This window comes from Trichoderma atroviride, chromosome 2 (assembly GCF_020647795.1).
Source record: "Trichoderma atroviride chromosome 2, complete sequence".
NCBI lineage: Eukaryota > Fungi > Ascomycota > Sordariomycetes > Hypocreales > Hypocreaceae > Trichoderma > Trichoderma atroviride.
The window spans coordinates 4,826,313-4,840,695 of record NC_089401.1 but is presented as its reverse complement, the minus strand read 5'-3'; the positions used below and the strand labels follow the sequence as shown (position 1 = coordinate 4,840,695).

Here is a 14,383-nt window from a genome sequence, read left to right as displayed (position 1 = left end):
CGCTTTATAAAATACTGGGAAAGAGGATCGCAATCTCATTTCCCGATAACTTGTATTACGCACAAGCAATGGAAAAGACTGATATTTCCCAGGCTTCAGTATCAGGCCAAGATGCCGCCAAAACGTCACAAAATAACTCTTCCAACATCGAGCGCTGCAGTAATGAGGAGGATTCGACTACCAACGCTCAAGAAAAGCCTTTTCCAGTTCTATTTTCTTTCATTTGGGCCGGCTTATTTCTTCTAGCAATCGCCTTGAGCCTTGCGGGGCAAACCATTATTTCCTACCAGCCTTATGCCCTTTCCGAGTTCAATGCTCATTCTATGTTATCCGTCATCGGTACCGTTCAGTATATTTTGTACGTACAACCTCTGGACCACCCTTAATCCCATTGCTTACAAACCAGATATGCAATTGTTAAGCCAGCCTTGGCCAAAGCAGCGAATATATGGGGACTTCTTGAAGCATTCAGCATATCGATCGTGGCAATCTTGATTGGCTTTGCCATTAATGCAGCTTCACAGAACTTGGGAAGCCTGACGGCAGGGCAAATCTTCTATACAATTGGCCAGGTCGGCATACAATTCTTGCAACAAATATTGATAGCCGACATTACTACATTGGAAAATCGATCAATACTCGGAAGTCTCGTCTTATGTCCCACAATATTTACGTCTTGGATTGGAGCTCCAATCGTAAGCGCAATGGTGCCTGCAGAATGGAGATGGTAACTCTCCCCAAGAACGGCGAACTAAGGGCTTGCTGACATGTTAAAGGGGATACGGCATGTGGTCTGACTCAACAATTTGATTACTTGGTGTCAATTAGAAAAGCTAATGCGCAAATAGGGCGATTATATTCCCGGTTGTATCAATGCCACTGTTAATTTCACTTTGGCAATATTCACGGCGGCGTAATACACCCCAGGCAAATGCTACAAAGAGTGACATCCAAAATTTATCTGCGTTATGGTCACGCCTTGATGTCATTGGACATTTACTCCTCACAGCCAGTTTAACACTTATTCTACTTCCAATGACGCTTTCCACATATCCTTTTCAGTCATGGACATCGCCCGCTAAGCTATCAATGATTATTATTGGAGGATGTTGCTTTATTGCTTTCATAATATATGAGCTTTATGTTTCATCTCATCCAATCGTTTCGTTCAAGTTGGCAAAGAATCGGACCGTTGCAGCTGGTTGCATCATACAATTCGTCCTCTACTTGAGTTACTATATCTGGGCGCCCTATTTCTTCTCATTTATAGTCATTGTCAACAATCAGTCAGCGAAAGCGGCAACAAATATCACTGCCTCTCAAGCAGTCGCGACAGCTGTCATTGGATTGCTTGCGGCTTTCATCATCAAGTTAACAGGTGTTTACAAATGGGCTATTCTGCTGGGAGTGGTATTAAAGTTGATCGGCGCGGGGTTGATGCTCAGATACTCTAATATGAGTGCAAGCATCGTTCAGATAATATTTGGCCAGCTGATATCAGGAGCTGGGACAGGGATGATCTCCATTATTGCACAAACCGCTGTTCAAGCGGTAACAGCGAATGAAGGTATGGAAACTCTCTCAGTATTTGCCGAAAATACATGAATCACTAATTGATGAATCTTGAATCTTCTTGTATAGACGTGGCTTCGGTGACAACTTTGTACGAAGTTTCCGGGGCCATTGGAGGAGCTATTGGCAACGCTTTATCCGGCATCATCTGGACCGCTCTCCTCCTCCCACGGCTACGCGTTAACCTTCCGGCTGCAGCGCAGTCGGCGGCTACTGAGATAAAGAATTCCTTCATAGTGGCCTCATCATATTCTCCCGGAAGTCCGGAAAGGATGGCTATTGATAAGAGTTACACGGAAGTTATGCACGTCCTTCTCATTGTAGCGTTGGCAGTATTGTCGGTGCCATTTTTTGCAATGTTTGCAATGAAGGATTTGAATCTAAAGCAGAGCAGATAAATCCGATATAAAAGCATATTGAGGGCTGTCATGAGGCGTCAATGATCTGTTGCCGATAAAGGCTTAGAATTACATAGAATTGCAAAGCTAGGCTATCAGCTGTTGAAAGCCATGCAGTCTTCTACTTCTTATCTAGCCAAACGCAGTCTATTGAAGAATTAGGTAAAAAAAAATATTTATGCATTAACAGTACCAGCTTTAATCTCTGTTGTTCCATACAACGAACGCCGGTAATTCTCCTAGCTCCAGTTTCTGGAAGACAAAACCATGGAATCGGTTATGGATTTTGCTAGCAGTCGAATAGTCTTGAAATCCTGTTGGTATAAATTAACGTCCTTAACCTATCACGGCTGCTTAAACTGCGTCACTGTCACCTTGGTAAAACTCATTGTCACCAGTGAAATTAACATGCCCACTTTTACTTTGACAATAGCAAGCTAATATTGCGAGACGAAAGCTTCGTAGTACTGCTGACATAATATAGGCCAAAGGTCAGATACTGGTGTTTTTCCGAGTAGCGGATTTGGCGCGCTATCTAAGTTACGGAGGCCCTACATATGTAGTGTTCCACCGTTCTCAATCCCTCTTGTATAATCTCGGCCCTGAAACAGCGGTACGGCCATTAAGTAGGTACTCCAAAATTTGATACTACCTATATTGCCACAGCAAAATCTAATTACGGCAGAGACTTCGAAATCAAGTCAAAGAAGCCAATTATGGCCGCTGCCGCAAATAAAGCCCTCAATGGCCACAAATTGCTTGTGCTCCTCGGAGTGACTGGGCCACCAAAAATACTCCTCAAGAATACATTCCAGCCTGAGTGGATTTCAGAGCTTAAACAACTATTTTCAGGCCTGGAAATAGTCACCGTTGAAGGGTGTATATGGAATACGCCAGCATTTGAAGAGAAGTTTCCAGAGAAAGAGTGGAAAGACGTTACTATCCTCGTTACTGGAAATGCTTTACCTGCAGCACATATCGCTCCAAAGTTGGAGTATGTTCAAATCCAAAGCGCCGGAGCAAATCATATTCTCCAAAACCCTCTGTTCAGTAGCACAGATGTTGCTCTTTGTACGGCTAGCGGTGTGCATGGGTACGTTTTCTCGCGAGTTGACTGAAGTATTGAATGCTAACCCGCTGTCAAGACCGCAGATAGCTGAATGGGTAGTAACCACATTTCTAGCTTTCCAACATCAAAGTAAAACATGTCTCAACAGATCCGTGGCTTGATAGATGTCTGACTGGTTTTATAGTTCCCCAATACATCGACTTTCAGCGCCAGAAAACGTGGCACAAGTTGGACGATCCGGTAGATGATGCAGTTGGACAGCGAGTGTGAGATTAACTCAGCTATTACCATCAATATGTACAAAGCAACGAGTCTAACTTGATCTATAGTGGTATCTTTGGTTACGGCGCCATCGGTCGTCAGATTGCTCGTGTCGTGAAAGCACTGGGCATGGATATCCATGCGTGTAATCTACATCCACGTCATACTCCTGAGTCGCGTAAGGATGAAACATATACACCAGCAGGCCTCGGCGATCCAGAAGGAGTCTTCCCTAGCAAATGGTTCTCGGCCGACGATACAGAAGGATTACATCAATTCCTGAGCTCTGGTCTTGATCTGCTCGTCATCACCGCCCCACTCACAGACAGGACCCGCGGCATCATCTCACGGAGAGAATTAGCTTTGCTTGCGAAAAAGAAGGCCTTTGTTTCAAACATCGGAAGAGGAGAAGTCATCATTACGGATGATCTAATTGATGCACTCGAGGAGGGTACAATTCGCGGGGCCGCCCTCGATGTGACGGATCCCGAGCCTCTGCCTGATGGCCACCGATTATGGAATACAAAGAATCTCTTCATTTCACCGCACGTTAGCGGAAATTCGAGTAGTTACGCTCGAAGAGTTTTTGAAGTTCTCAAGTACAACCTCATCCGAATGAGTGAAGGGAAGGAGCTTACGAACAAAGTGGATAAAAGCAAAGGATATTAGAAGAACTGATTGAAACGGCGAGCGAGCAAATGGGAATTGCAAATCGGTCACCAGCAATAAGGCGAGAACTCACGCATTTTATTAATGAAATAAATAAACAAATCATATTATTTGGTCAACTTCTCTGTTTGACATCCTAGCGTATTTGCTTTCTTTACCTGTTGTTTGCTAAGCTACATATTACTTAAAAAAGACGTTGAGTCAAACCCGCTTCTAAACCACCTATCATCTATCAAAAAATATTAAATAACTGGTTTTGACATGCAGCACCTAAGATCTTGAAATCTGCCATATATTCAGGGCGTAAACTGCCTGTTTTGAACTGGTTTCAGTGTTTAGTCATAAGCCGTCAATATTCCAAAGCGCTAATGTGAGATTGTATAAGCGTTGATCGTGTGCTTGCAGCATGCGGTGGCGTGATTGCTCTGTGATCTACAGATGAAGATTGAAGCCAACTTTTTGACCGTTATCGGTGGTAGCAAGTGGGTATGCAGTGTTTAGTGCAAATACCGATGTCCAAAGTATGGCAAAGTGAGGCTATCACCTCGCTGGTATCACAAGTCTGAATCTCAAACGAAAAACAACCATACAAACTGTGAATTATGGCGGCAGCTGGTGTTGCAAGACCTCCTCAACCCGCATCTAGCGAGCTATTGGGCGAGCCCATAGATGTAGCATCGCAAAAAAAGGCAACCCTTTTCGATCCACTCCAGCATCTGTGCTACAATCATCCGACATCAACAATCAGTCTTGACGACCTGGGCCTCGACTTCCCGCAAGCCAGTTCACAAACAGCCATCACTGCACCATTTCCACTCTTGACTTCTGCCGGTGTTCATGAGCTGCGTGCCGATATCTTTCGCCCCGAGATTGTCGGCAAGTATGGCTCATGGAAATACCCCGGTGTCTACCGCATTCGTGGTTACGGGGAGGCTGCGCCATTCGCCTATTCCATGTGGCGAAGTCCCGAGGTACTGAAGGCATGCTCAGATGCAGCAGGTGTAGAGTTGGATGTCATCATGGACTATGAGATTGGACAGCTCAACGTACAATTGCCAAAGCACGTGGATAAGAGCAGTGCCATTACGGACAACCTGCCTCCTCCAGAGCCGCCAAAAGCAAGCGACGATGTTCTTGAACCAGAAGAAGAGGGTGCAGACCTCAAAGACCTTGTTTCTGCGTGGCATCACGACTCTTATCCGTGGGTATGCGTTCTAATGCTCTCTGATCCGATTGGGATGTCAGGAGGCGAGACGGCCTTGCGCAAAGGCGACGGCGGCATCTTGAAGATGAGGCAGCCCGGCATGGGGTGGGCCGTGATGATGCAAGGCAGCATGGTCTCACATGCTGCGCTGCGCACTCTTGGCAGCGGCGAGCGCATTACTTTTGTTGTTTCGATGCGTCCGCGTGATCCATTACTGCCAGACACAAGCACGCTGCGCACAGTCAAGCCTATCAGCAACAACGATGAGCTGTTCCGGCAATGGACAGGCTATCGTTTCGATGTTGTAGCCAAACGCCTGGCTAAGATGCGCGAGACGCTCCAGGCTGAGGGAAGGCCGGCTGCTGAGACTCATCGACTGACGAAGGAGTGGGTGCAGGCGCAGATCGAGTATCTGCAAACCACGGTAGATGAAATGGATCTTAATGATTATATAGCTCCAAATTTTAAATAGCATGTATCTAAAGATTACTTTTGTAAACTAGACAACGACGGTAAGGGTAGATGCTCAACAACAAGCAATGTACATATACACGATGCAACGAAGAAATCATAAACTAAGGAGAATCAGCAGGTACTTCAGGAGATAACGGTCGTTAATTTGTGTTCTAACCAACGCATTCATTTTCATTCTAAAGCTAAGCATATCTCAGGCGTTGTCCAATATCCAACTTTGCTGCCTTGTCCAGGATAGTCGTTCCAAGGGCAATATCGCTGAGACTTAAACCGCGGTGCCAGAACAATATCGTCTCATCATCACTTTCTCTGCCCTTCTTTGCTCCCGCCACGATCTGGCCCATCTCAGCATGGAGATTCTCCTCTGTCAGCTTGTCGTTGTCCACATGCTGCCGCAAGGCTCCTAGCGGCAAGCCCTTGCGACACTGACCCCAGTCATCCACAACCATCTTGTCCATGATATCCGTCAGTGAGAGCTCTAGAGCACTCATTGTCCCGTAGGGCATCACCAGCGCACCCTTTTTGATCCAGCTCGTCTTGAGCAAAGGTTCTGGCGCTGGCAATCGTGATGCCTCAACGACGATGTCTGCTCCTACAATGGTCTCTTCCCAGTTGTCCAGCACGCGTATCGGCCTTCCCAACTCCTTCTCTAGGCGCGCACCCAGTGCTTCACGACTCTCCTTGCGCTTGGAGTGGATTCGGATTTCGTCAAATTGGAAGAGGCTGGCCAGGAGACGGATATTCCAGTAAGAGCTGCCTCTCGCGCCAATATGGCCCAAGATCTTGGGCTTACTGGGCGCCAGATATTTTGCACCTATTGCTGTGACTGCACCAGTGCGCATATCTGTAATAGACGTTGCATCTATAACCGCTCGGGGCACGCCAGTCTCGGGGTCAAACAAGTTCAGGATTCCAAACTCGGAGGGCAAGCCATGCTTGTAGTTATCGACAAAATCGCCGACAACCTTGACACCCGCCGCATTTAGAGGGTGGACGACCCCGCGTAAAACGTTGAAATGGCCCTTGGCTGAATCCCGCGGCACGAGATGCACTCGAGGCTCGATCACTGTCTCCTTGCGGCCCTGCGCATCGAGAGCCGTTTCAATGGCCCCGAGTATCTCTTCATCTGTGAGCTTCAATGCCGCAATGTCTAAGCCGTTGAGGTATGTGATGTAAATGGGCTCTGTTGTTGGCGCCATCATGTTGCTGCCGATTACGCCGTTTTGTGACTTTTCTGAGCGGGCAGCGTAAGCACGGCTCTATAAGTCAGGATAACTAACTTTTTTATATAGCTATTATCGAGTGAAGCGCCAGCTAAATACAAAACACATTTTCTGGTGCCTATTAATCACGGCATAGTAATACGTAGTGCCATTGCGTGCTCTTCACTGCTGGCGTCTCCGCTCCGTCATCGGCAAATACTTGTACGGCGATCAAGAGGTGGAGTAAAGCGCCGTATAATCCCCACGCTACGAGGCCTACAACCACCAAACAGAGATCTTATTCTCGCTAGAGCAATTCTATTATTAGCTTACAACAGTGAGAGTTTCCCTAAAAGGATGGTGCATAGCTCTCTCTTTGGCCTGGCCTAAGTAACTAGATGCTACCAGGTGGCCTTGTTGGTACGATTGGTGGATAACAGCTCTGTATAAGTCAAAATAGTACCCGCGGCACATCTTGCCTATACTGGCAGCAGCTAATTGCTTAAGCAACGATGCAAGATCCTATAAGTGTAAGAACAATTGGTATCACTGAACTGCATAAGTCGTTATAACGCTACAAGTCGAGGAACTTTGAAAGTTTTGCAATCCATATGATAAACGACCATGGCTCTTTGAGCTGGCCTGTTTCTATTAATCAACGAAAGTAAGTCTCCGAGATATCCCTATTTAAATTGTCTGAGGCATCTGATTCGGCTATAAGAGGAGCAACTCTCTATGCCAACCACTGTCGCTGGGATTTATTTATTATTTATATAGGCTTATGGTAGGCTTCTGCGTCTCTGTAGTGACTACAGATATCAAAACCTCTTGATCCTTAGACTGCAGCCACAAAAGGGATGGCGACGGACCGCCAATTCCTGCCACTCCAGGCAGCGTCCTGGAAATCTCGAAAGGAAAATCAATGCAAACTTCATTACCGAACCGCAAGCGGACAAAATCGTACTCCGCTTCAAGTCGACGCAACAATGCTGCCAAAGCAGGCTTGGCACTTCCATCACGGGCCTTTGCGGTAAGATAGGCATGCATTCCAGCAATACCTTCGCCCGCGCCTTTTCTGCCAACTTCTGCAATGGCGCTCTCGCCATCCGGAAGATGAGCTACTGCTTCTGAGAAGGCCTTGACATGGCGATCTGGAATACGTTCCTTTCGCATCCCGTCACGATCGTTGCCGCCAAATCGGAACCGGCGCGAGAGCGAACGGACATAGCGATCGGTGTGGTGGCCAAAATCCCGGAATCCTGAGATGCCGTAAGGCTCGGGTTTGAGAAACAGACAATTGCCGCGATATCTATCGTTCTTAATAGAAATAAAAAGCACGTGCCGGTGATTGTTGGCGAGTGGTGGCAAAGCACCATCTACGACGAGGTCAATTCCTCCCGTACAGCCTGGCGCGCTGTGATGCCTGAGATGGCTACTAGTTCGCGGACTTCCAATAGCCGAGAAGAAGGCAGAAAGCCGGCCATGAGGATCAAGGCAGAGGAAAGCACCAGACAGGAAAGCTTGATTGCGTTCAGCAGCCAGTGAAGTGAGATACCAGATGATGCCTGTGACTAGGCGTCCACGAATGGCCGGGTGAACTTCGCGAGCGGCAATCCGTCGAATTCCGTCTGGCGAGAGCGAAGAATTCATGATGGCGCGTACATCTTCGGCGCCCTGTGCTACATATGTTCGAATCTCAGCTTCACGCGCCGAGAGGCCAGTGGCGGCGAGATACTTGGTGAAGTCGTCGATTTCCATGTGATTATAGTATATAGCATAGCTCTCCTGACGTTGACGATGGCTATGATGAGGCAAGAAATCGTGAAGAGGAGCCAAGCTGAAATGATTTCTAAGGTTTTTAGGCTGAGACACCATATATGTACCTCTAACCTACTGGATAAACATGCACGACGATAACAGAATTGGTAGTGCAGCGAATATGATTGGTGGGAGGCTATATACGTACAAAACAGACCCCACGATAACAAGACATAATTGGAGAATAAGGGGTCTTGCTGGCATTGAGGATTCGTGCCGTGAGCAATGTAAGGAGCATCCTACTTATAGGACTGTAAGACATATAATGAAAGCTACTGGCGGTAGAGAGATTAGTTACTTTTCGGATTATCACGATTTTACTGCCGAATGATGAACATTCACTGTAAAAGCTTTCGTGCTGCCTGTCATGCCAAAACAATTGAACACGGCTGATGCTATAGTAATTGCATTTTAGAATGAACAAAAAAAGATACGGTATCTCCATTTACATCACAGAACAGATCCCCTTCTTCTCAAGAGCACTGATCCTCTCTGTTAGCGACTTAACGGCCTCTTCATTCATCCTCCTCTCATCTGAAAGCGTCTTCTCCATGTCCTTTAGCATCTTCTTATAATGCTGCTCAAGAGCCGCTACAGCAGCCTTGTTCTCTTCGGCCGAAGTCCGCAAAAGCATCTCTTTCATCTCAGCGAGTTCTCTATTGTGCTGCTCCTTCATCCGGGAGAGCTCAGCCATGATCTCCTTCCCTGCAGCAGTGTCTTTGAGCGCTTTGTTGTCTTTCCCCATCTCTTCTTGCAGCTGTAGGTAAAACGGTTTCTTGTCTACAAACATGGACGCGATTTCCTTCGCAGACTCGGCGGATCCATTGTGTCGGGAATATACTGCGCCAAACGCCATCAAAACGTTCCAAAATTTGCCTTTGAGTTCCTGTTCGCGCTTCTGGCCCTCTTCCGGCGCAACTCTATCCCACATGCTAGTTGTTAGGACCACATCCTTGAGGTTTTTCTCTCCAGTTAGTTTGCGGAACATGTCGAGATTTTTTGTTGCATGATGGGTGACGCGATTATCCGAGATGGGATGGAGGTATATGATACCCGACAGGCGTAGCTCCTTGGAGTATCCAGCAGCTAGGTAATCTGCAATCATCTCAAGGACTTCGGTGTCTGAGAGATATGTATCTGAGAAGCCCGGGGTATCAACGAAACGGACTGTGTGGCCGTCGATGATGGTTTCAACAATTTGTATCTCTTGGGTACCTTTTGAAGCATTTGGTCAGCAACTAAGCAATACTGGTGCCCGGAATACCTGAAGAGTCGTACATGAAGTAAGATCATGGCCGATCTTTAAATCTTTTCGCCCGGTCGCATTTGCAATGAACGTAGTCTTTCCTGAGCCGGTCATACTGTATAAGCTTGTAAGAAGTCGCTCTGAATGAGATTCGGGCAGCGCAGAGAATATTTACCCCATTACGGCGATCAAGACATCGTCTTTGGTACTCAGCTTCTTGTACAGCGATTTTCCATATTTCAGACCCGGGACATCTCCGAAGTAACTCGAGAGATTCCCGTCTTTCCCCTGTGGATTGAAGATTGAGGGGATAGTTCCATCGAGGAAATAGCTTTGAGATTGCTCAGCAGCGGCATCGTCATCCGGATTCAGCCTTGAAGGCGCTGGCTTTGGGCTTCGCGGGAAGCGGCTAATGAGTTCGGGCGTCTGGTAAGGTGCTGCGGGGCCATCAGAGGTGGCCGAGTTGATCATGGCAAAATCATCGTCAGAGACGTCAGGAGTATCGACTCTCGCCATTGCGATAGATATTGATGGCTTTCAAGTGTGGGAAAAGTATCTTGATGAGGTTTCCTCAACAAGGCTGGATGGGCTGAGAACTTCATTTTGGGCTTCAATAGTGAGGTGGCGCGGCCTCCTACAGGTTACGTCACCACTAACAGGCGATGCGCTGATCTGATTCGACGCCGCTGTGAACGATTTCGTGCCTGAGGTATAATGAAACAAAGGGGCTTTTAGGCTACAAGATTTTGTTATGTTTCATCACTTTTAATGAATAATGTCCTTCATACAAGTATTACTTACTAAATTCATGATTCCTAGTGTGATCTTAGACAGCTAAGATGTCGGGGCAAATTACTTTGTGCAGTTGCAGTTGGTGGCCAATCCTCGGTAGAAGCTATGCAATATTCGTGTTCAACATGCGTTGGAAGGTTTGGTATCCCTCTATATAAGACGAAAAATAAGATTTGATGTCAATAATAGCTGCAGAAACTTTACAATGATATCTTCAACACTGATTTAGGGTACAATTGAGCGGGAGATTGTTAGCTAAAAAAGCGACTATAAGTAGGTGAAGCAGATCCTAAATAGATGAACATGCAAATTTTTCCGAATAGATACCTAGGCAGCGGTAATAAGGTGTGCCGCTCAGTTAAATGTCCGCAGGTATGCTTCATGATTGTAGCGACTCATAGGCCTTGTTTCGTCCGGTAATAGTGAGGCTTGCACGCAGCGTTAGTGCTGACGTTGAAATTTGGAGCACCAACATATAGTGGTAATAGAGACACAGAGCCGTTAGCCACCGTATATAGAGTGTATGTGTAATTAACAGCTACATTTCCAAGGTTACGATATCTAGCTTTAACCTGTAAAATGGGCTATCAAGTTCAGTTAAAATAATGAGTCCTAGGGATGCCAAGAGGGATCTAGTGAGTCCTAGCTATCATGACTGAAATCAAATACATGGCAGCACTTCAAATATCACAGGTTAGTCAGTTTGATGCATGTACTATCACGCGCTAATATTCATAGGATAGTCAAGGTAGTAATTGTTAGATGGAGGAATTGATATCATTAATAACTCTTGTACTAGTACTGAAAATTCCCGTATAAGAAAGAGGGAAGAGAGCAATATCTCTTTACACTGATAAAACTAAGTACAACAAATCCAATGAATAGCATTCGATTCTCCACAGAGCTTAGACTGACGAGACAAACCTGGGTACAGCCTGCTCGATGAACCTATTTCGTTATGAGCCAAGATTCAAGACTTTTTTTTTTTTATAAAAGAAGCGGGCATACCATATTTATAATGTAAAGGTCTTAATTCTGGACCGCTTTCCATGAACCAATTGGCTGTTCGTAATAGGGTTTAGACAGCATGGAGCATTCAGAAGTATCGTCGACGCCAAAACAGCCCACAGAACAACCAGAATCCTCACAGAATACGATTGACTGGCCCTTGATGGACATAGCACTTCCTCCAATGGAGTACCAGCCTTGACCAGAGATATCATGACAATAACTGTCAAAAGTATTTCCAGAGGTGCTGGCAACCTTGCTCCCAACACAGCCAATCTCTGACCAAGCTGCAAATTCATAGTCCGCATAAGCGACGGCGCTGAAAAAAAAGAACCAGAGCTGCTTTCATAGTTGCTAAATGAAACAAGATGATTTTATAAATGGTAGAAATAGCTTCTGATCAGAATGGTTGAGTAGAGTCGATAAACTGATGCCTGACTGAGATGGCTTAGACATTTCATGCGAGGTCTCTCTCTATATATATACATATCTGATCATTAAATCGGCTTTTATTTCGGGAGTGATTACTTTCTACTGGAATATGAAATAGTATAGAATTATATAACCACCTTTCAAAAACGGTTAGTCAATGCAAATCAACATTTCGCCATGGAGCTTCCGAGCGGAATGCATGCTTATGGTGCCCACGCAGTGGACACAGCCCAAAGAATCACGCTGGAAGGCTGAAAATACACACTTATAGGTGAAAATGAATACGTCTTTTAGACAACGGGTTGTTGATATAGCGGTGTGCGTAATAGGAAAATGATGTATCGATTGTTGTTTTGCCCTAATATATCTCGCTACCCATACTGCTTGCTAACTGATGTGTAAGTGATAGGTGACTATTTTCTGACATCCGGCAGGCTTGGGAGCCGATGAGCCGATGAGCCGACCGACAGTACCGTTAAGATCAAACTCTCTTCTTGGCAAGGTTACTACATTCGGATATACATTTCGTAAAAGGACAGCTGAATTTGGAAAGATCAACCTATGCTGATCAAGAATCGTCTTACTTTCCTAAATAGGCATTATAGCTAAGTCAATAGATGCAATCAAACATTACTGGAATCTTCATGGTGAAGTGTCAGCAATGCCTCGTGTCCAACATCAGTCAGGCAGGCACATTGATCTCATTGGTTGATCATGCATGAGTTCTCGGGCGATAGAACTTTGTACTTGGGATATTTTGTATTGGTAATTGTTGACAAATAGACTTACTATCCGTTAGAAAAGGGAATTATATCCGAGTGACAGTTAAAGCGGAAATTAATTCGGCTATCGCAATTACAGCTTATTATTATAGCAAGATGGATGAAGGGTAGTTAGGTGACGGCAGCTGTTTATTTATTTTGTTCAGCTCCTCTCTTATCTACCCTAGTCTTTAGTTGTACAATTGAGAACGTTGAAGAAATCTCTCGAAGCATATTCGCAAAGAAAGATGGCTTTTTTATGCTGCCAATGCTTCGGCTTTGCTCCATGAGGCGCTAAAGACGATATTCGCAATATCTTAAATTTTGTTTCCAGCCAAGCGGTGTGCTAATATACTCAGCCGTTCTAGTAAATCCAAATCGCTGATATTGAAACCGGCGAACTTTGGTCATCCAGCGTCTTCAGCCAGTTTCAGAGTTGCATTTACATAGTTTCGGCTACCAACAAATAAAATTAATTAGACATGGTCTGATGTTCATTTAGACTCATCAAATAGAGCTGATGGACTAGTGTTGAAAGCCTTGTACACGATCGCTTCTAGAAAAGTTTCCTAAATCTTCCGCAATAGACATTTTCGCATATACTTCATATCGCGGTAGTGACCGAAACTCTCATCCGCGCTGAGAGGATCCATAACGTCAATTTTAACCTCTCTCGAAAAGGTTAGGCGAGTTTTGAGGTCTTGGAGAACTTGACATAGTCGTAGAAAGTATATTGAAAGATTAGAGAGTCGTCAAATTTGGCTGCTTCGACGTCGTTGAACTTTGCCAATCTGGTTTCAGCTAACCCTTGATTTGACTCGAGCACTCTAAAGAGTTCGTGAAAATGTGCTGGAGATGTTCTCTTATCAATTTGCTTAGCATGTTGTCTTGGCCTGTAGTATACAGAACGGGGCCGGTTTCTCTCCATCATTTCCTGCGCTGACAATGCCAGTTGTCATCTTCAGACTTTGGCTTGTTTACTGTAGAAGATTCGTATAATAAATTTGCTCATTTTTGGGAAAGTGAGTATTCGTATCATCAGGTATAAGGAACGGGGTGCAGTCACACGATGTAGATGAAGAATAGGCAAAGACCCCCCACAGGCTCTTTACGTCAGCTATTCTAAAAATGACTTTAAGTTGATCAATACCAGCTCAAAGATTGATCTTTATCAATGTCTACTGAGTAAACTAAATATATAGAATCCGATCTAGGCAATAGGCGGATAGAGTTATAGCCACGAAGAGAATGCAACATCTAATTAATTCTTCAAGGGTGACTGCGCTTCCATGGCTAGCTCAATCACTTTCGAGTCTTCTAATCAGGGTCTTTAGCCGTCACAATATTGTGTCGGGCAAGCTTTTCGTAATAGACAATGCCTTATTCTGGCCAGGCGTAATTATTGCTTAGTCATGTTGCTAGCTATAGCAGCTTCCAAGGCCGAGGTCTATCATCGGGACCCTCTTCAAGGTGTGTA

General features: G+C 45.3%; 5 protein-coding genes across 5 annotated transcripts; 2 read left to right on the top strand and 3 right to left on the bottom strand.

The window, feature by feature from the left end:
* Positions 1 to 2,576: 2,576 nt before the first annotated feature.
* TrAtP1_004398 (uncharacterized protein) lies at positions 2,577 to 4,079 on the top strand. Its single transcript, XM_066112280.1, has 4 exons — positions 2,577 to 3,063; positions 3,116 to 3,168; positions 3,224 to 3,305; positions 3,369 to 4,079. Exons 1-4 carry the CDS (start codon positions 2,687 to 2,689, stop codon positions 3,967 to 3,969), a joined length of 1,113 nt encoding a protein of 370 aa, XP_065968363.1. The 5' UTR covers positions 2,577 to 2,686; the 3' UTR covers positions 3,970 to 4,079.
* Positions 4,080 to 4,571: 492 nt separating this feature from the next.
* Positions 4,572 to 5,645, top strand: TrAtP1_004397 (uncharacterized protein; the record flags this gene model as incomplete). The annotated part of the gene is made up of 1 exon (XM_014083938.2): positions 4,572 to 5,645. One exon carries the CDS (start codon positions 4,572 to 4,574, stop codon positions 5,643 to 5,645), a length of 1,074 nt encoding a protein of 357 aa, XP_013939413.2.
* Positions 5,646 to 5,764: 119 nt separating this feature from the next.
* Positions 5,765 to 6,962, bottom strand: TrAtP1_004396 (uncharacterized protein). Its single transcript, XM_014083937.2, has one exon. The coding sequence runs from the start codon at positions 6,847 to 6,849 to the stop codon at positions 5,830 to 5,832; it is 1,020 nt and encodes a 339-aa protein (XP_013939412.2). The 5' UTR covers positions 6,850 to 6,962; the 3' UTR covers positions 5,765 to 5,829.
* Positions 6,963 to 7,349: 387 nt separating this feature from the next.
* TrAtP1_004395 (uncharacterized protein) lies at positions 7,350 to 8,607 on the bottom strand (the record flags this gene model as incomplete). The annotated part of the gene is made up of 1 exon (XM_014083936.2): positions 7,350 to 8,607. The coding sequence occupies one exon, from the start codon at positions 8,605 to 8,607 to the stop codon at positions 7,615 to 7,617; it is 993 nt and encodes a 330-aa protein (XP_013939411.2). The 3' UTR covers positions 7,350 to 7,614.
* A 451-nt stretch (positions 8,608 to 9,058) lies between these two features.
* On the bottom strand, positions 9,059 to 10,494 carry TrAtP1_004394 (uncharacterized protein). Its single transcript, XM_014083935.2, has 3 exons — positions 10,089 to 10,494; positions 9,946 to 10,028; positions 9,059 to 9,882 (listed from the first exon to the last, which is right to left on the bottom strand). Exons 1-3 carry the CDS (start codon positions 10,427 to 10,429, stop codon positions 9,113 to 9,115), a joined length of 1,194 nt encoding a protein of 397 aa, XP_013939410.2. The 5' UTR covers positions 10,430 to 10,494; the 3' UTR covers positions 9,059 to 9,112.
* Between the last annotated feature and the right edge of the window lie 3,889 nt (positions 10,495 to 14,383).